At 56.7% G+C, this 19,313-nt stretch overlaps 1 protein-coding gene across 2 annotated transcripts in view; it reads left to right on the forward strand.

Moving 5' to 3' along the window:
• OSBP2 (oxysterol binding protein 2) overlaps positions 1-19,313 on the forward strand; it is a 211,845-nt gene that overhangs the window by 178,791 nt on the left and 13,741 nt on the right. For both annotated transcript variants that reach the window (XM_004378947.2, XM_012556294.2), the window contains exons 4-5: positions 17,205-17,397; positions 18,029-18,146. In XM_004378947.2, the coding sequence (XP_004379004.1) occupies positions 17,205-17,397; positions 18,029-18,146 (311 nt within the window). The remainder of the gene's footprint in view (positions 1-17,204; positions 17,398-18,028; positions 18,147-19,313) is intronic.

Below are 19,313 nucleotides of genomic sequence, written 5' to 3' on the forward strand. Positions count from 1 at the left end.
GTGTGTGTGTTTTCAAGGGAAAATTCCCTGGGGAAATAGAGCAGGGCCTGGAGCTGCTCATTTTATTTCATTTCTAGAAAGACTTCGCAGACCCTCCATGTGCCAGCACTGTGTGAGCGTTGTAGAGGCAGAGCAAAAGCCCCAAAGGAAGTACAACCCAGCCCCAAAGGCATTATAACATACAGCTTCCCCAAAGGAACTATAACCAACACTGCTCCCAAGTAGGCATGTACTGTTGGGTAAGCTGCCTGTGCTCACTGAGACTCAGTGTGTTAATCTGTAAGATGGGAATAATGTTACCTCTCTCAGGGATTGTCAGAAGTAAATATAAAAATAAGTGAATGTGCCTAGTATAGGTATGTAATTGTTGTTAGTTGTTGAGTCACCTCGAATTTGTGACGGCACCATGTGTGACAAAATAAAACGTTCTCTGATCCTGCACCGTCTTCATGATTGTTGGTGTGCTTGAGTCCATTGTTGCAGCCACTGTGTATTTTAAGTGCCCTCCAACCTAGGGGGCTCATGTTTAGCACTGTATCTGGCGATACTCTGTTGTGATCCATCAGGTTTTCATGGGCTAATTTTCAGAAGTAAATCGCCAGCCCTTTTTTCCTAATCTGTCTTAGTCTAGAAGCTTTGCTGAAACCTGTCCACCTTGGGTGACCCTTAGCTTCCAGCATCACAGCAACACGCAAGCCACCACAGTACGACAAACTGACAGGTGGTGGCTGGTATGTAATAGCCCTCAATCAGTCAAGTTTTCTTTCTTATTCAAATACAGACTGAGGATTGGGACTTGACTCCAGCCGCATCTGGCAGTGAACAGCACGCTGCCCATAGTGCTGTCTCTCTGTCTCTGGTCTGGGGCGTCCAGCTCCTCCCTCCTGTTCTCCCTCCCTCTCTTTTCCACTCCCATCACACCCTCCATCCTGCCCTGCATCCTTCAGCCTCCTGCCTGCCACCCCCAGCCCAGTGAGGCCATGTACTCCCAAGGGCAGGGTCCTGTCTGCCTTCACAAAGAATCAAGCTCATTTGCTCATCCAGTCCATCTACGTGTCATGGGAGCTTTCCTGTGCACGCATCCAGGCCCTGGCAATTGAGCAGGCAGAGCCCTTGCCCTCATGGACCTGGCCTTCTGGTGGGGAAGGTGGACAAAATATACACGAATAGAAATGTCAAGTAATGTCAGGTAGCAGGAAGGCTGTGGAGAAGAATAAAGCCACATCCAGGGAGCGGGCGCTCAGGTGGCTCTGGTTGTCTTAGAGTAGCTGGTTGGAAGGCCTCTCGGAGGTGACACCTTAGCCAGTACTTGCATGAAGTGTGCATAGAGGCAGGAGGGAGCCATGCAAAGATGCTGCAGAGAGTGTCTACACAGCAGGACAGCATCGTTCCCAGAACAGTGGGAGGAGAAGGGGATTTGCACACAGATGGCTGGTGCAGTAATCATACAATTTACTGTCCAGACTGAGACGTGGCAGAGGCTGAAAGCGGAATGGTTCGTACTGACATCACGATCACAGGGGTAAACAAGGCTGTCCCAGGCAAGCAGGCTTGGGCGTGACGCCTGGTTAGATGGTGGTGCTGCTAACTACAAGGGGTCAGTGGACCTGGGAGGAGGTGTGGGCTGTATGGTGGCTGAGGCTCCCAGGTGACACGGTCGAGTTGATTCCAACTCATAGTGACCCTATAGGACAGGGTAGAACTGCCCCATAGGGTTTCCAAGGCTATCATCTTTATAGAAGCAGCTCTGCCGCTGTCACACTGCATGGCCAGGGCCGGTCACTGACCTCACCGAGCCTCTACTGCCCCATCCCTAAAACAGGGAGCAGCCTGAACATAGGGCTGGCATGGCACAGGGCCCAGCACAGAGTGGGGCCACCCCAGGCAAGTTGCCAACATGGGAGCCATTAGCCCCTGTGCCAAGGTGCTGAGAGCCCGCAGACAGGCCAAGGGAGAAAGGAACTGCAAGAGACACAGAGCAATGGCTGCAGAGGCAGGTGCAGGCAGGGGAGAGGGGAGGCGGCCTGCAGCATCCCCCAGGGCAGCCTCCCCACCTGTCCTGGGCCAGTGAGGTGGCCCCTGGGAAATGTGGCTCGCAGTGCACCCAGGCAAGCAGGGGCTCAGCAAGGTCTGTGCCTCTGCCTTCCCTGACCCCAGGGTGCCTAGGAGTGCACTTGGCCCTGCTGGCCCCACCTTCAGCTTGTGCTCGTTTTCCTGTGTCCACCTCTCAGGCCTGGTGCCCTCCTCACAGCCCCTCACCCTGGGTGTCTGAGTTCCCATACTTCTACCTGTGACACATACGGCCGTTAAGCATTTTAATGATGATTAACATGCTTGAGTTTCCCACATGTTCCAGAAGCCACCGCTGCCCCAGCCGCCCTGGCCCCACCCCTATTAACTGTGAAGCAGCCTTGTCTTGAGTAAGCAGTTCTGCCTTCTCCAAGGGAATGACTTCTCCGCCGGCTGTTGTCTCTCACAGCTTTATGGGGCATCAGAGGCTCGTCTGTATTTATGTAGCCATAAAGCAGCTTGCCATCCAAGTACATAGTAAATTGTCTTATGGGCTACCAGAGTCCCCAGGTTTGGCTATGGTGTCTGTCTCCAGTTCTGGCCATAGATGGAGAGTCTGGCCCAGTGACAGGAGGGCTGCACCCTGAGCCAGGATCTTCCCTGACCTGCTCGGGTAAACCTGGTGTATCAGTCTCTCCCGGAGCCCCTGCTATAAAAAGCCTGATGGCTCCTTCTTACCTGACAGACAGCAAAGGCCCAAGTCCCCACTGTGTGCATAGGGGCCCCTCAGCAGAGCTGGCCACTTGCCTAAGGGTCATGAGACACACATCTCCTTCACCCCCCATCCAGGCCTCAGCTTCTGTACCTCTTAGAGGAGGAGGAGGGCCCTGGGTGTCTGTAATTCATTCAGCAGTGCAGCTCCCACCTCGAGCCTCAGGAGAGGCCATCCATGCCCTGGGCACCTCCCAACAACCACGTTAGTCCTGGTAAACCAGTTCCTGTTGAGTTGATTCCCACTCATGGTGACCCTGTGTGTCTAAGAGTAGAATGTGCTCTACAGGATTTTCATTGGCTGATTTTTTAGAAGTAGATCACCAGGCCTTTCTTCTGAGGCACCTCTGGGTGGACTCAAACCTCCAATCTTTTGGTTAGCAGCGAAGTGTGTTAACTGTTTGCACCACCTAGGGACTCTGTTAGTCCTATTCTGAAACCAAACCTATTGCTGTCGAGTTGATTCCAACTCATAGTGACCCTATAGGACAGGGTAGAACTGCCCCATAGGGTTTCCAAGGCTATCATCTTTATAGAAGCAGACTGCCACATCTTTATCCCATTAGTCCTATTAGTATTAGGTATCATTATTACCAAAGTGGAAACTGAGGTTCAGAGAAGTCACATAAGCTTCCCAAGGTACACTCAGTAAGTAGCAAGGTCGGTATGCAAACCCAGGTCTGTTGGCCCGCCAGGGGAGTGACGGGTGTGCCGCCCAAGGCAGTGAGGGGAGACCCTGAGAGCTGCAGCCTGAGGGCAAGACACAGACATCGCATCTGCCCTGGGGGAGAATCCCACGTGCCTCTCTGAGCCCCAGGTGTGTTTTACCTTTTAACTGAGATATGACCTCTGGTTGCTGTGACTGCAGCAAACCCAGGACCCCTCTGGGAAGCTGGGGACTTGGGGATGGAAGCCAGCCCCAGCTACCCTCAGAGGCATAAATCATCATCCCCCAGGCCCCTCCCCTGACTGGTGTGAGCCTCCAGCAGGGAAGCTCCCAGCAGTGCCCACCCCGGAATTTGTGAAGTCTGTTCCCACTAGCCCTCTGGGAAAGGGCCAGCTTTGTGTTCCCCACCGAAGTGCGCCTGGGCCTTGGATCCGGCCCAGAAGATGAAGGGCAGCTCCCCAGGGAAACCCAGGGAGGGACTGGATGCTCCATCTTTGTCGCTCCTTGATGCCCCCCCAGCTCCACCCACATATCAGAGAGTCCGGGAATGTCCAGCCTTCAGAGAAAAGTCAGGGACAAATTTTAAAACAGCCTTCAAATTTGGAAAAGGGTGTCATTATCATAAGCTTTTAGATGCCAAGTTCCCAGTGACCATAGCAGGGAGAGGGCTCTCTAGACAATTCCCAAGGTCCCCAGGAACCTGGTGAGTGGTGCTGGCCCATTCCATGCACACTGCTCCCCTGGGGCAGGAGTGTCCTCACCTTGCATAAGTGTGGCCTCTGCCTTAGGTATTTGAAAGAGCGAGATTCTTTGCTGCTCAGAGGTTTCTGGATTAGGAATTCTGAGCAGCTCCGAAGTGTTCCACCCCTCCGTGTCTCTGCCAGTGCCATACCTTCTAGAATGCCCTTTTCCCATCTTTCAGATGCCTGGCCATAAAACTCATTGCTGTCAAATCAATTCCGACTCATCATATCCCTTTTTATCCTCCAAAACCCCACACAGTTGTCTCCAAGGCTGGTGAGAACTCCCAGCATCTGAGGCTTCCCCACCCCACCTAAGCCCGTGTGGCCTTTCCCTTGTGTGGACATCAGCCCCCTCCTCAGGGTCTGCACCCCCTGTAAGCTGAGTGTCTTACCTCTGTCCCCAACAGCAGCCCTGTGGGGATGCTTCAATCACTGCGGGTCTCACGTGTAAAGAAAACAGTGCTCCAAGTAGCCCACCTCATAATTACCTACTCTGTTACCCTGTACGAGACCTCTCTAATCCCATCTCCTCACCCAAACAAGGTCAGTCAGGAAGCAGAGACTCTGCCCCAGCCCTTCACCTGCAAAGCGGCTGACGCCCCATACTCCCCTCTCTCCAGAGAAATGACCTAGCCCTGTAGCTGAGAAATAGGAACAGGACTTCATGAATTTAAATTGCAATTGCATTTCCTGTGCCAACACTGTGCTGGGCTCCAGCCTTCTTCCCAACCTCTTGGGGCTTTTTGGGTGGCAGCATTCTACCAGGTCTCAGGCATTCAGCTTGCTGAAGAGGCTCAGTAGGCACAGCCTGGTGGTTTTGGAGGGGCCCCCTATAAACTGGGGGAAGCATGTGAGCAGGTGGATGGCACTGCGGTGGACTCTGGGCAGCCCCACCCCCTGGTTAGGGAGTGGTGTCAGAAAGTTCTGCCTGATTAGAATTTAACTCAAACCCAAGCAGCTACCTACTGAGCTCTGCTCCAGGCCTGTGCCAGGCAGGGACTCGGCAGAGGACAGGCAGGTTTGACCCCTGGGACACTCATGTGACATGATGTCGCATGTGTGTTCAGCAGTGCGGCGTTTGCGAGGAGTCTCTACATGTACCTTTCTGAAGGGTGAGTTTGTAGAGGGTCTAGTGAGGGGCCTAGAAGGTTCTCAGTCAGCCAGTGAGGCAGGCAGGGCGAGCTGACCACAACCCAGCACGTGAGTGGGCCTCTGTTGGGGGGAGGGGGCGCCGCATGCATGTCCCACTGGGCCTGCAGAGTCAGGGGTAGTGGCTTCAGAGTGGGCCTGGGAGGGTAAAACAGGTTTCTCCCAGGTGGGAAGGAAAACTAGAAATGGTAGCCACGTGTGGCCTGCTGTGTGCACAGTGTGCTGAGCTCTCGGACATCGATCCGCACACTGGGGTGGAGCCAGCACCAGTCTGATTCTAAAGCCCACCCTTAGCTGCCCCACCCACCTACCCCGGCTACCCTTCTCGGTGGACAGTTCTCCAGTGCTGGCGGCAGCCAGGACAGGGCCTGGTTGGTGGGCAAAGCTGGCCAACTGTGTGTCACTGGCCTCACCGCCTGCCGCCCTAGAAAGGACAACAGCGGTATCTCTTTCCTCCCCAGGGCATATGGGAAGGCCATCTTGGCTCTGAGGTTTCAGCCCTCTTCCCCTGGCCCAGCTTCATCTCCCTTCCCCTGTCTCAAGGGCCACCCATCCCCTGTCAGTCTGGGCTCTCAGCCCCCTTCCCACCTGTCAGCACCCCAGATGGACATCACCTCTTCTGTGAAGCCCCCTCAAGCCCACAGCTGCTCTCAGGCCCCTTCCCACAGTGCACCCAGCTGGAGTCAGCCTTGGGTGCCCACCCTCCCTTCCTGGTGGGTTCCCCAGTGCCCGAGCTCCTGAGGACTGGGCTGTGAGGGGCTTGGGCAAGCCCCTGGCCAGTGGGGAGCCAAGGAGTATAGGGCATGAATTTCCCAGGCATTGTGCAGCTGGCCAGGTGTTCCAGGTGCATAATCTTGCCCAACCCACTCAGCAGGCTACACATGGGAAAACCAAGGCGTGGAGGGACTTGCTCAGGTCACAGCTGAGTCCAGGTCTTTCTGAGTGGAAAGCCCATGACAGCCTGCTGCCTCCTCATAGAGAAATGAGCCAGCCACTCCCCTTGATTGGGGGTTGGAGGGTCAGGAAAGCCTCACCTGCCCCCTCGCCCATACCCCAGCCGCCCCTGTCTGGGGTCCACTGCATCTCATGGACTTTTCCATTGAAGCATCTTCATCCGCTTCTACCTGTGGGCTGGGCACCCCTCCAGGGCAGGGGCACATTCCCCTTGCAGTCCTGGAGCTCTGCACCCTCCACATCTGGCACCCTGCCCGGCACATGGGAGACTGAACAAGTGAGAGAGAGCGAGAGTGTGCAAAAACGCAGGAGCGAATGAATGAACCCCTGAATGTCTGGCAGCGTTCCCTCCTGGGTAATTTTCCGACTCTGATAGAAGCCAGCCCCACAGTTCTCTGCTTCAATTACTGTCTAGTGTAACTGTGAATTAGCCTGCCATTTAGGAGGAAGCTCACAGCACTATTAAATGACTCTTGTTTTTAAAATGAGCCTTAAGCCAGACCCAGTGAGGGGACAGGAGATCCGAATGCTCACACCCACAGCTGCACCCTTCCTGGGAACCAGGACGCACCTGTTTGTAGCACCAGATTATTCACTAAGTTAAAGAGGGAGAGTGACTAAATTAATACGTATTAATACATATTCAGGCTCATGCTTTGGCTGTTAGTTTCCCTAAAGTGAAAAGAATAAACCTCGGTTTTACTCTTTTTTGTTAATCTTTGTTCTAAAACAAAGTGCCCTTGATGGAAGGACAGACTTCTGGGATGGTGGTTCTGTGAGAACAGCCATCGGGGAGAGTTCCCCTCCCATTATTCATTTGCTCCTCGCAACAGCCATGAGAGATTGGTGTTATTACCAAGTAGTCATCATCCGTGTTGTTCGAGAGACACCCTGAGGCCCAGAGTGGTCATTTTGCCCGAGGGTCACAGGCCCGGCTGTTGTGTGAGCACTTGGGTCACAGTCATATGTCCCTGGGCTGTTCCCACTACTGGCCGTGGCGTCTGTGCAGAAGAACTGGGGTTGCCCCCTGTCACCCAGGCCCAGCACACCTGGGCCTCCACAGGTTACCTCAGTTCCCGTACAGGTAGGCCTTGAACCCCACATTCCAGCCTCATGGCCCCTACAGTGGACAGAAGAACCCCACAGTGTTGCCACGGTCATTCTGATGGCAAGCCCACCCCAGTGTGGTATGGGTGCTGCACACGCACACGTGCACACACACACACACACACACACACACACACACACACACACACACCAGCTCCCCTCATCTGCGGAAACAGGACCTATCTGCAGGCCAGTGCAGCGGAGCCTGGCTGGGGAAGTGCTCTCTAATGTCACCTCCATACAGAACCACTTCCCTCCCCCCTGAGCCCTCAGGACCTCCCTATGCCACCTGTTCATGTATCTTCCTCCTTTTCCTCATCCTCCTCCCGGCTCTGGCCAGGGGAGAGGGCAGGCACAGTTCCCATTAGAAGGCACTGAGAGTTGTGTGTTGCAGGTGCTGATTGTCTCTCCCTCTGCAGTACTGAGCCCCCACAGTGTGCCAGCATCTGACTCAGCTGTGGGCTTGTCCCCTGCTGGCTCCTGGGGCTCCTCCTCCTGGCCCCTGGAGACTGCTCCTGGCCTGGCCCCCCAGGCCCGAGCTACGGAGAGGTTCATGCCACTCTCCCCTGTAACCAAGCAGACAGTACGGGATGTCAGAGTGAGCTGTGGAGGTGGGGGGAGCCAGCCTGCTGTGGAGCAGCAGGAGGCTGGGAGGGGGAGCGTGGGAGGGGAAGAGAAGGACCTTGTGCTCACACTCTGGCCTTCCACTCTGAATGAAACAAGGAGCGACTCACGCAACTTGCATTTTAGCAAGATCTGTCCCCTGCTTGGAGAATGGGCTGTCAGCCAGGCAAGGGCAGGCAGGGGGAGACTGCTAGGAGGCCCCTGCTGGAGCCCAAGTGAGAGGCTGTGCTTGGACCGGGAGCTGGAGCTGGAGCTGGCAAGAAAGAAGCATCTGTGTGCAGGTCTGTTTTGAAGGTAGGGCCACAGACTTGCTATGTGGTTTGAGAGGACAGGACAGGTTCTATGGGGGAACTTTCAAGGTGTGGCCGGAGCTTCTGAAAGAATGGAGGGCCCTGCTGTCTAACACACACACACCTGGACTCGGGATCACTTGTCAGTCCCGCAGGTTCCGGCAGGATGTGGGAGGTTCTGGGCAGGTTCTGGGCAGCCAGAAGGGGAGCAGAGCCAGGGGCTTGGTGAGCCTCACAGAGATGGAGACAGAAACAGTCAAGGTGCCTGGAAGGTAGGCTGGGGAGCCTGATGGGGCAGAACACGGTGAGGGTGGGGCTGGCCCACCGAGGGCCCACCTCCAGGGGCCCCCAGATCAGACTTTGTACTCCAGGCCCCTCGGTCTACCCAGAATGGTTGCAGCCCAGGTGAGGCGCCCTGGAACCTGCAGCAGAGGAAGCTGGGCAGGGTGAGCGTGCAAGTTCTGCTGCAGGGACCTGGGCCCATGGAGGAGGAAGCACAGGGCTAGGGTGGAGCTGGTTCAGGGGGCACTGCAGTTGGAGGGACCTGCAAGAGCAAAGGTGAAGGTATGGGAAGTGGGTTAGAGTAGAGGGCGGAAGGTAGGCTTACAGACAGGCTAGTGCTTCAGAGTCAGGGCACCTAGTAACAAAGACCCAGATCAGAAAGCTGTTTATGGCCAGGACTGCTCTGGAGGCTTCTCTGAGGCCCCTTCTGGTTCACAGCCCAGGAAGTCCGATGGACCTGTCCAGAGCCAGTGTAAGTGGGGCAGTTGATGAGAGGCCCAGAATGCCCGCCCTTGTCTTGGGGTCAGGGCAGGCTCCCGTCAAGCTGACCGTGGTTCTACTCTTGACAGCTGGCCCACTTGAGGCCTGGGGAGGTGGGTAAAAATAGATTCCAGAATGGTCTAAATCAGTTGGCAAACTTGCAGCCAGATGGTGCTTGTTCCTGTGCACAAGTGGTGGACTATTTTGAATGTGGAAAGGGCTATTTAAAGTTGTAATTGAGTGAAAAGCTGCCTTTTCAAGGAGAAGCTGTACCCCCATCCCCCGCAGCCTGGGCTGTTTAGGAGAGGCTGGAGCCCCCACATGGCTGGATGAACAGATGACCTACCTGGCCTGCCTGGGAGTCAGGGGCCAGGGGTGATGGGTACATAGCATGTTGCTTGGATGGGCCTGTTCCAGAGAGACCCCAGGGGAGCCCAGCACACCCATTCTGGCCCCAGGGGGCTTCCCTCTTGGCCTTAGATGCCTGAGATGGCTGAGCTGCTTCTATCTAGTAGCGGCTCCAGAGCATGTCTGATCTCCAGGGTTGGGCGGGCACATACATAGGGCAAGTGCACACGTGCCTCTGCTCTCCCAGCAGACATCACAGCAGATACTGCTGGCCCCTCGCCCCTTCTGGGTGGGGGTTGGCCAGCAGCAGTGGGGCCTCTCTCCTCCCCAGGTTCCTCCCAGTGCGACCTTCCCCATCAGGGTCAACATGAGGCTGCAGTTTGAGGACACCAAGTGAGCAGTGTGGCTGCAGGGCCTCTGCCCACTGAGTGTGGCCAACTCGGTTCTGTGTTCCAGTGCCTCACCGACCCCGCACTCCCTTACTGGCCAGCACCCTCCTGGGCACAGGGAAGTGGGGTGCTGTCTCCAAGGGGATGCTGTGTGCACCTGAATGCCCCACAGGCCTCTTCTCAATGAGGTCCTAGCCAGGTAGGGCAGGCTGCCACCGGGGCGCAGGCAACCAGGCCAGTGACTTCCCGTGCCCACCTCTGGAGCCAGGGGACCAGCCTGAGTCCCCACACGCTCCTTCCTGCCTTCGTGAGTTGTGCACTCTTGAGTTTTCGGCTTCTTTCCATGAAAGTGAAGCCAGCCTGCCACTTCCTCAGTGGGAGGGGGAACGAGACCTTGGGGGCCCTGTCGGGGTTGTTCACCACACAGAAGGGACCCAGGGAGAGCCACCTTTAGGGCCTAGACCTGTGAGAGGTGGCACCCACAGTATGATGCCCCCTCATGGTGAGCTATGAGGACAGCATGGTGATGTGCATGGTGGGTGGGCAGCCTCCGTCCCAGCAACCCACCCAGGAGCCCAGGAGCCCAAGTGTAGTGGCAGGACAGATGCGTGATGGTCAGATGCCTGGAGGTCCTGGCCCAGCTGCAGGGGAAACATAGCCCTTTCTCCCACCCACCCTGTGCCCAGGTTATGGCATCTGTAGATGCCTGGAGCATAAGGCCATCTCCCCATCCCCTTCTGGAGTCCAGGCCACCTACCCCAACACCCAGCAGTTATCTGCTCCTCCAGCCATGACCCATCTGGCACCTTTCTCGTGCCTGTCTAGGAAGGCAGTGACAGGGGACACCTGGTGGTTCTGGGCTGGGCTGGGTCCCAGCTCCGCAGACCCTCCTAAAGCTCAAGACACTGCCCTGGGCCACACGGAGTACTCAGGCCTGCTGACCACACCCTGCTCTTCCATCTGGGAAGCAGTGAGGTTGTCAGGATTATGGTTATGAGTAACAGATGTAATTAGCTAGCGTTTGTCCTCCTTCCTCCTGGGCACCACTGGGCAAAGGTTTCCAGTCAGGGACCCTCTGTGTTCCCCCCACGTGAGATGCCTGTGAGGGCCATCACTCGGGCAGGAAGGCTGCCTCCCATGGAGCAGACACCTCTTGGCCCCTGACAGTTTCTCCTGGACGGGCCGCCCTCCCAGGCTGCTTCGTAGCAGGGCCTGCCAACTCCTCAGCATCAGTGAGCAGGGTGGCCCTGAGGCGGCACCCTGCCTTTTTTCTGCTCTGGGTCTGCTCAGCAGGTCCCCCCCCACGCCCCTCTGGCTGCCTCTACATCCTGGGCTCCTACGCATCCTTCTTGGCAGCCCTGGGAGGCAGAGGGACTGGGAGACTGGCACTCTGTCCCCATCTTGAGGACAATCTCCCTGACAGTTCACAGAATGGGGGGCTCTGTAGGAGTCTTGTGGCTGATCCTTCTATTCCACCCAAGAGTATGCCCCAGGGTGAGTGGCAGACTCAGAACTCAAGCTCCCAGCTGGGCTTCTCACTCTGCCCGTCCCTCCCCCTTGCCCTGTGATTTAGGACATGAGTCCTAAATGGTGGTGGTAAATGGTGGTGTGGGTAAGGGGACTTTGGATCCCACCTCCTGCTCAGGGCTGGGCACTAGCTCTCTGGTGGCAGGCACAGGAGTCTCTGAGCCCAGAGAGAGGCATGGCTGTGCTCAGGCCTTGGCTCAGTCAGCCCTCCCTGGGCTGAGGCCCCTCCCGCAGCTGGCCCCCACTCCCAGCCCCAGGCCTAGTCCAGCTTAGCCACCTCGAGGACACACAGCCCAGCTCAGCATTCCAGGGCAGCGGGGCCAGGCCGGGCACCTGCCCCTGTCCGCAGCACAGCCAGAATGGGGTCTGGGAAAGGCCAGTGGTGACAGAGGAGACCCTGGGAGTTGGGGATGGATACCAGGTAGGCACATCAGGGCAGCCAGGCTCTCAGCAGCCCATGGGCCAGCCCCTCCTCAGTGACCAGGACAGCTCATCTGCTGCAGCTGATCCCCCCATCATGGCAGTGACCAAGGCCCTGGTCTGGCCATGCAAACCCCTCAATATTAGGGTATAGCAGCTTCCGCCTCTTCAGGTGACTGTGACACTCTGTGACCTGCATATCCCAGCCATGTGTGGCCTGAGACGCAGCTGTCCTCGGGTCTGACTTCCTCTCTCCCTGTGCTCCACACTAGCCCGTCCTGTGGTGGCTTCAAGGTGGAGGTCGCACATGTCCAGGTCATTGGGAGCAGCCCTGGCAGTGTGGGCAGGGTCATCAGTGGGGACGAAAGTGCTGGGAGGCAGTGGCACCCAAGGCCAGGCTAGCTCCTGCTGCTTGAACAGGGTTATTCCCGACACTGTGCCAGTGAGCCCTCCCAGGAGCCCAGCCCCATGCCCAGGGCCACAGATCCCACACCGCCCCTGCCCTCAAGAGCTCGTGCTTCCAAAATAACCTGTAACAGAGCTATGGAGACAGGCATCTGGGGACATGGGAACTCTGACTCCAGCCCCACACGCACTGCCTGGTGGCCTGGGCAAGTCCCTCAGCCTCTCTGAGTCTCTGTTTCCTCCTTGGTCTCTGTGGCTGTAGAAGCAACTACCTCGGTGCTTGTGAGGATGCCCCAAATAGCCCTTGAGCCACAGTGGTGCAGGGCTTGAGGGAGGGGGACAGACATTTGAAAAGGCAGGTGCATTAAGCATTCAGACAGGGAAGGGCAGGAAGACACGATCCCTGGTGGGCCACAAGGGGGTGTGGGACGGATGGGGCTGCTGGAGAGGATCTGGGGCCAGGTCTGTAAGAAACCACCAGCAGTCCCGGACTGTGGGAGATACAACAAATACTCCATTTTCCCTCAGAAGAGAAAATGGTCACGTTATAGTATTTAGAGCCCATGAACATCAAGGGTGGGAGGGAGGGCACCTAATCATCTTCACTCTCTGATGGTGTTTCTCTATTTGCCTTTGCTGCTAGGAAGCCCAGAGGCCATATAGGGCCCCCTGGTGTGAATTTTCAGAATTAGTACCATGGCCTTTGGCTACTATTTTATACTGTTGTCTGGTGGCTCTGTTATAAGTTTTGTTTTAAATGACATGAGTTACATGGAGACAAAGCACCCACCTATATTAACGCAGAGATAGTTGGGAGCCTGGTGGCACAGTGGTTAAGCACTCAGCTGCTAACCAAAAGGTCAGCAGTTCAAACCCACTAGGCACACTGTGGAGAAAGATGTGGCAGTCTGTGGCTATAAAGATTTACAGCCTTGGAAGGCCTATGGGGCAGTGCTACTCTGTCCTATACGGTCGCTATGAATTGCAATCGACTTGACAGCAACGGGCTTGTTATTTTTTGGTATAGAGAGGGTTGGCCGGAGTGATGGGGCAAATAGTGGGGAGCGGTGGCTGAGGGAGGCAGGGGGCAGAGGCCAGAGGCAACACATGCCCTGGGCAGGGTACTCACAGAGCCGTAGGAGCCTAGAAAACTTTGACTTCCTTGTCATCTGTCTTGCCTGTAATTGGCTTCACACACGGTACAGCCCACATCTCTGGACTCTCCCAACTCTGCTCTGAGGCGGCAGGCTAGGGGGACATGGCTGGTGTGGAGGTAGCCTGGCTGCATGGATGGAGCATGGCTTTGGGGGCAGGCCTGGGATCTGGTCCCACTCGCCCCTCAATGTCCCGAGCCCTGGGCTGTCCCACTTCCGAGACTCAGCCTTGGTGGGGTTTCCCAGAAGCAGTCGCTGGGCAGGGGAAAGGAGGGCGTGCTCCTCCACCACCACCATGCTCTTCCTCGAGTTTCTGACTACACTCCTGAATGTTAGCAGAGCTGCTGCATGAGGCTGGCTTAGCTGGCAGCAGCACTGCAGTGCCAGCAACGGCTTTCTTGGTCAACAGACAGGTGGCGGGAACCAAGATGAACTGGGCTGGGGCAGAACTCAGGGCTATGGGGAAACGGGGTTCATGGGGAAGTGGGTCTCTTGGAGCAGCAGCCTGGGGCTGGCCCGGAGGTGGACCGAGCTCCGGGCTAGGGACCTAGTTCAGGATCTGGCTGTGCTGCCTTCTTTCTGTGCGACTGTGTAACCTCAGTTCCCCCATCTGTGCAGTAGGGTGGGGCTCTCTCTCTCCCATTTCACAGGGCTCCTGCAAGGGTCTGGAAAGTTCTTCAGGCCCCTAGAGGAGTAGAACAAGCAAGGAGGCACCATCGATTCTGGGCCACAGGAGTGGGCTGTTGCTGTGTCAGCTGTCAGGGCCCCCACCCTGAGGAGTGAGGGGGGCAGGGATGTGGTCTAGGCAGGGAGGCCACTGTAGGGCCAAGGAGGTGAAGGGCTTGGCTCCGGTCACAGGCCAGGGAACAGCAGTCAGGCCTGGAGCCATAGCCCCATCATGGCGGTCACTCCAGGCCCACCACAGGCCTGTCCCAAACCTACCATGGGGATCACTCCATTGCATCATAGCTGATGACCACAGCTCCACATGTGCGGGTGGACCTTACCAAAAACCAAACACATTGCCATCTAGTGGATTCCAACTCATGGCAACCCCGGGTGTTACAGAGTAGAACTACCTCATAGGGTTTTCTTGGCTGTAATCTTTGCGGAAGCAGTTCACTAGGCCTTTCTTCTGCAGAGCCGCTGGGTGGGTTTGAACGACCAGCCTTTAGGTTAGCAGCCGATCACAAACCGCCTGCACCACCCAGGCTCAAGGTGAATCTCAGAGATGCGTACTTTACAAACTCAGAATAGCCCCAGACCTGTGACTGTGCCAGATGCAGCCTCTCCCATCTTCAGGACCCTGTGAAGCACATAAGGAGATTTTTTCCTTCCCCACAAAGGGCTCCTGCCCTGCCTCTCACCTGCTGTGCCCAGACCCTTGTCAGTATAAACCCCTGCCTGTTCTGGGGAAGAAGGTCACAGTGACTTAGGTGCAGCCAGGCCTGTCAGATTGTGGGGAGGCACAGCCAGGCCTGTCGGGGGAGTGGGGAGGCACAGCCAGGCCTGTAAGAGGAGGGGGGAGGCACGGCCAGGCCTGTCAAAGGAGGGGGAGGCACGGCCAGGCCTGTCAGAGGAGGGGGGAGGCATGGCCAGGCCTGTCAGAGGAGGGGGGAGGCACGGCCAGGCCTGTCAGAGGAGGGGGGAGGCACGGCCAGGCCTGTCAGAGGAGGGGGGATCCAGAACTGGGGTTGAATGAACATGCCTCCGCTGAGTCTTGACCACGTGAGCTGCTGGGAGGTGAGGCTCGGTTTCCTCATCCATCAAGCAGGGACGATCCCTCTCCTCCACTCGAGACCAGAGCTCGTGAGCGCAGGGTCTGTTGGCATCACTGTCCTCTGACAGACAGGGCTGTGCAGGGACCCGGGTCTCCTGACTCCTGACACTGAGCCCCTGTCCACTACACTCGCTGTTCCCTCCAGTGAATCATGCCGCCACGACTCTGGGTCTCCATTTCCATGTCTTCAGAATGGGGCAAGGGGCAGGGGAAGGGGCTCCTTGCCTGCATACCCTACATGGTGCTAGGAGTGTGAGATGAGGTGGTGGAGGGCAGGCACTGGAGGAGGGGTTGTTAGAGGGACAGCAAGCCTGCAGCAGGATGACAGCAGCCCCCTGGAGCGCCAAGCAGGGGCCTTGCACAGAGTGGGGAGGAGCGGTGACTGCCCCCGTACCCCCGTGCCATGAGATGCTCTCGTGAGGACCCCTCAGAGGAGGTCTGTCGGAGGAGAGGGACCCAGAACCTGGGGTTAGTGAATGCGCCTCCTCCGAGCCTGTGACTGCACTAGAGCTGCTGGGAGGTAAGCTTTAGGCTTAGCGAGGGTAAAGAGCACCCAGGGGCAGTCTCTAAGTTGTGCCCCCCCAATTCGAGCACTCAGGGGCAATCTCTAAGTTGTGCCCCCCAATTCCAGCACCCAGAGGCAATCTCTAAATCATGCCCCTCCCCAATTTCAAGATGAATAGATGCTGATAATGGCAAAAGATCAGCAGAAACGCCTTCCCCCGCTCTTGTCAGGCCACCTCAGTCAGGCACCTTTTGTATTTGTGGTACCTCAGAGCCTCGTCTGGTGCCCCCTTGAACTTACACCCAGGGACAAGTGCCCACCCCCCCGCCCCTGTCTCGCTATGCCTCTGTGAGGGGTCACCGGACTCCCACACCCCCCTGCTCACTCAGCCCTCTGGTGGCTCCTGCTGTGTTCGGGGGTTCCATGGGATGAAAAAAGCAGGCACAGGCCACAGAGAATTAAGCAAGCTTGCAAATGTGTGGTGGAAGTTGAGGCTTCTGTGTGGGGAGACGGGTGTGGTCAGGGGTGGTGCCCGCGAGGAGGACCGGGAGCTGGCTACAAAGGCACGGGCAGGCTCATTTGTAGGGGATGAAAATGAAGCATTAAGAGCTCCTTCTGCCAGGTGCTGTGCTCCCCCATTCCTTCTCCGTCTTCCTCACAACAGCCCGTCGGGGCTGGCCCTGCATTGTCCCTGTGTCACAAAGGAGGGCCTGTGCCTATCTCCCTCCACAAGAGAGGAAAGCGTATGATGTGTGTGGAGACCAGCGAGGGGTCCGGGTTAGCTAGTGCAATAGGAGTGGGAGGGAGCAGCCAGAGACCAGTGATGCAGGCTTGGGCTGAGGAAACAGGTCCCTTCCTATTGGCTTACAGAGTGAGAGAAGGTATACTGGCTTGGACCTCACTATCCTCCAGGGATGGCTGAGGCCTCTGCCCTCCTCTCAACTATGATAAAGACAGTTTGACTGACCCTGGGGAGCTAAAAAGAATCTGGATGTCATAGTAGGCCACTAGTTTGAAGGGGGAACCTTAAAAGCTGAGTTAATGTGATACAGACTATGAGGTAACTTGGAAGAAAATTCCAGTCCCCGTTCCTGTCAGACAAGATCTGTTAGCTCTCTGAGCCAGGCAGTATAGCAGGATGGGGCTTTCCTTCTGTGCCAAAGCCAAGGACCAGCTAGGGGTGCCTTTGGTACCAGTGGCAGAACGGGGGTCAGTGACAAAACCTCAGGCTCAGTACACAGTGAGGATGGGACAGATAAGAGTCCTGGGGCAGCTTGGCGCCAGCCATGATGAGCAGCAGCCCAGTGGGCCTCTAGCCCTGGGGTGGCTGTGCTGCTGGAAGGCAGCGTGTGGCCAGCAACCCTGGGTTTGGTGCTACCAAAATGACATGCTGCCTGTGGGAAGCCAACCTGGGTGGATGCCAGCCACTGGGCTGGCTCCGAGAAGGCCAGGGTCCCAGGGCCTCACAGAGATAGAAGGTGGCAGTGAACGTGCTTCTAACCACCCTGGCAAGGGAGGGGGAGGCAGAACAGTCCCTGCAGCTGGGCAGGGTGGGGTGCAGGGTGGGAGCAATCACTAGTGCTCCTCCCTTCCTCCCAGGCTTGCAGGGACTTCCTGGAGCTAGCAGAGACGCACAGCCGGAAATGGCAGCGTGCGCTGCAGTATGAGCACGAGCAGCGCATCCACCTGGAGGAGACTATCGAGCAGCTAGCCAAGCAGCACAATAGCCTCGAGCGGGCCTTCCGAAGTGCCCCGGGACGGCCTGCCAACCCCACCAAGAGCTTCAGCGAGGGTGAGTGGGGCTGCACAGCTCCAGTGGTCTGCCCACCCTCTGTCTCCTCCATTCTCAGCCTCGCTCTCGGCCAGCTGACCCCCAGTTCCCCAGTGCACATATCCCTTGGCTTGCCCATGCGGGGCTTGTCTGGCCCACACTGGCCTGACTCAGGCAGCAGACTCTCAGTATCTTAAGTTCAAATTATCAAAAGAAAAGTTAGATGAGCCAGCCCAGCTGTCCCCTCTGTGACAAGGAGGCCAGATGGCTGCCACCTGCCCTCGGGCTGTGGGTCACATGGTACCTGGGGGCTGTGAGCAGAGCAGGGGCCCCATCAAAAAAGGAAGCTAGACACAGATCTACCAACGTGCTCACACCCTGGAGAGATCAGGGAAGGCTTCTTGGAGGAGGCCTCCAAGCCAGAGCTATAACATTGAATGCAATAAGATTCCAGCAAAGGGAGCTGGCCCAGGGTAGTCAGGGCCAGGTGACAGAAGCAGGGAGAGGAGTAGGGAGCCAGTGTGGGGGCAAGGCTGGGGGCACTGTGAGGACAGGCAGAGCAGGCCCTTTGGGCTCCCGGCTTCCTCAGACAGGTGAGATGTGCCTGTGTTGAAACTGCAGACTAAGTCACTGGCCCCGTGTGTGTCTCCAGGAAGCCTCTTGACTCCCAAAGGAGAGGACAGTGAGGAAGATGAAGATACTGAGTACTTTGATGCCATGGAAGACTCCACATCCTTCATCACTGTGATTACCGAGTCCAAGGAGGACAAGTAGGTCTCCCTGAGCTGGGTGACTCACAGCAGCCTGGAAGCAGCCCCCAACCCCCACCCAGCCTCTTCCGCCTGGCTCTGCTCATCGCCCTCTATTCTCCATTTCACCAGCTATACTCTTGGGGTTTTCTTTTTTTCACATCTTGCTCCACATGGTATTTTGCTTAGATTCGTTCTGTTCTTCCTTAAACCAAAGGTGCTGAAATAAGGCTCATAACAGGATTTTAATTTCAAATGAGGAGAATGGGGCATTAGCTGGAGGGGATTGGTTCCAGCCTGGGGGGCGGAGGTTGGGGCTGGACCAAAGGCACAGGCTCAGGAGGCCCAGGCTTCCTCAGTTTCCCCTCAGCTGCACATGGACCCAGTCACTCCCCCAACCAAGTCAGCAATCAATCGAGAAAAGACAAGATGCAGCAGGATTTTTACTTTTGACATATTTTCTATTTCCAAGACTTTTCATAAAAGGATGCTCTTTTAGGGTGTTTCTAAATACACATTAGACCACATGGTAATAACTAGGTGTTTACTCGTAATGAAAACTGTGTGTCCTACTCTCTCAGATCCACAGAGATGCCAGGGACATGGACTGCAGGGAATGGGGAGGGAAGAGAGCCGGGCTGGCTGAGTGGACACCAGGCCATCTGTGGTCAGAGGGAACAAGGGGGCATGACTATAAATGTAATATAATTAGGAATTCAGTCCTTGTTGAGATCTTTTTGTCCTGTCAAATTGCTGAAAACTCAAACCCAGACATGGGTGAGTGTCACTGTGTTGGGGGACACGGGCGGCAAGGAGCTCTGCAGATGTCTGGGGCCCTGCTGTGGCCTCGGAGGGGCTGATATCACTGACTGAAGCCTGTGGTGCCCACTGCCACTTCCACTCATGGGGCATGTCAGCCACAGAGCTTCATACCCCACCTCACCCCCCGCCCCCACACACACCATCGCCACCATGAATATGTGTCCTAGGCAGGACACTCAGCTGACACAGATGAGGAACTGCAGGCTCCCAGCGGCCAGGTGCCCAGCCTGAGTCTGCCAGCTTTGGATACAGAGCCCTGTCCCTCTGCGCCCCCCTACTGCCCTCATAGAATCCCGTGAAGAGCCAGAGTGCCACAAGGAAGTCCCGGTCAGAGGCGAGGAGGCTGGGAATTACCCCGCCCCCCCC

Source organism: Trichechus manatus, unplaced genomic scaffold (assembly GCF_000243295.1).
Source record: "Trichechus manatus latirostris isolate Lorelei unplaced genomic scaffold, TriManLat1.0 scaffold00061, whole genome shotgun sequence".
Lineage (NCBI taxonomy): Eukaryota > Metazoa > Chordata > Mammalia > Sirenia > Trichechidae > Trichechus > Trichechus manatus.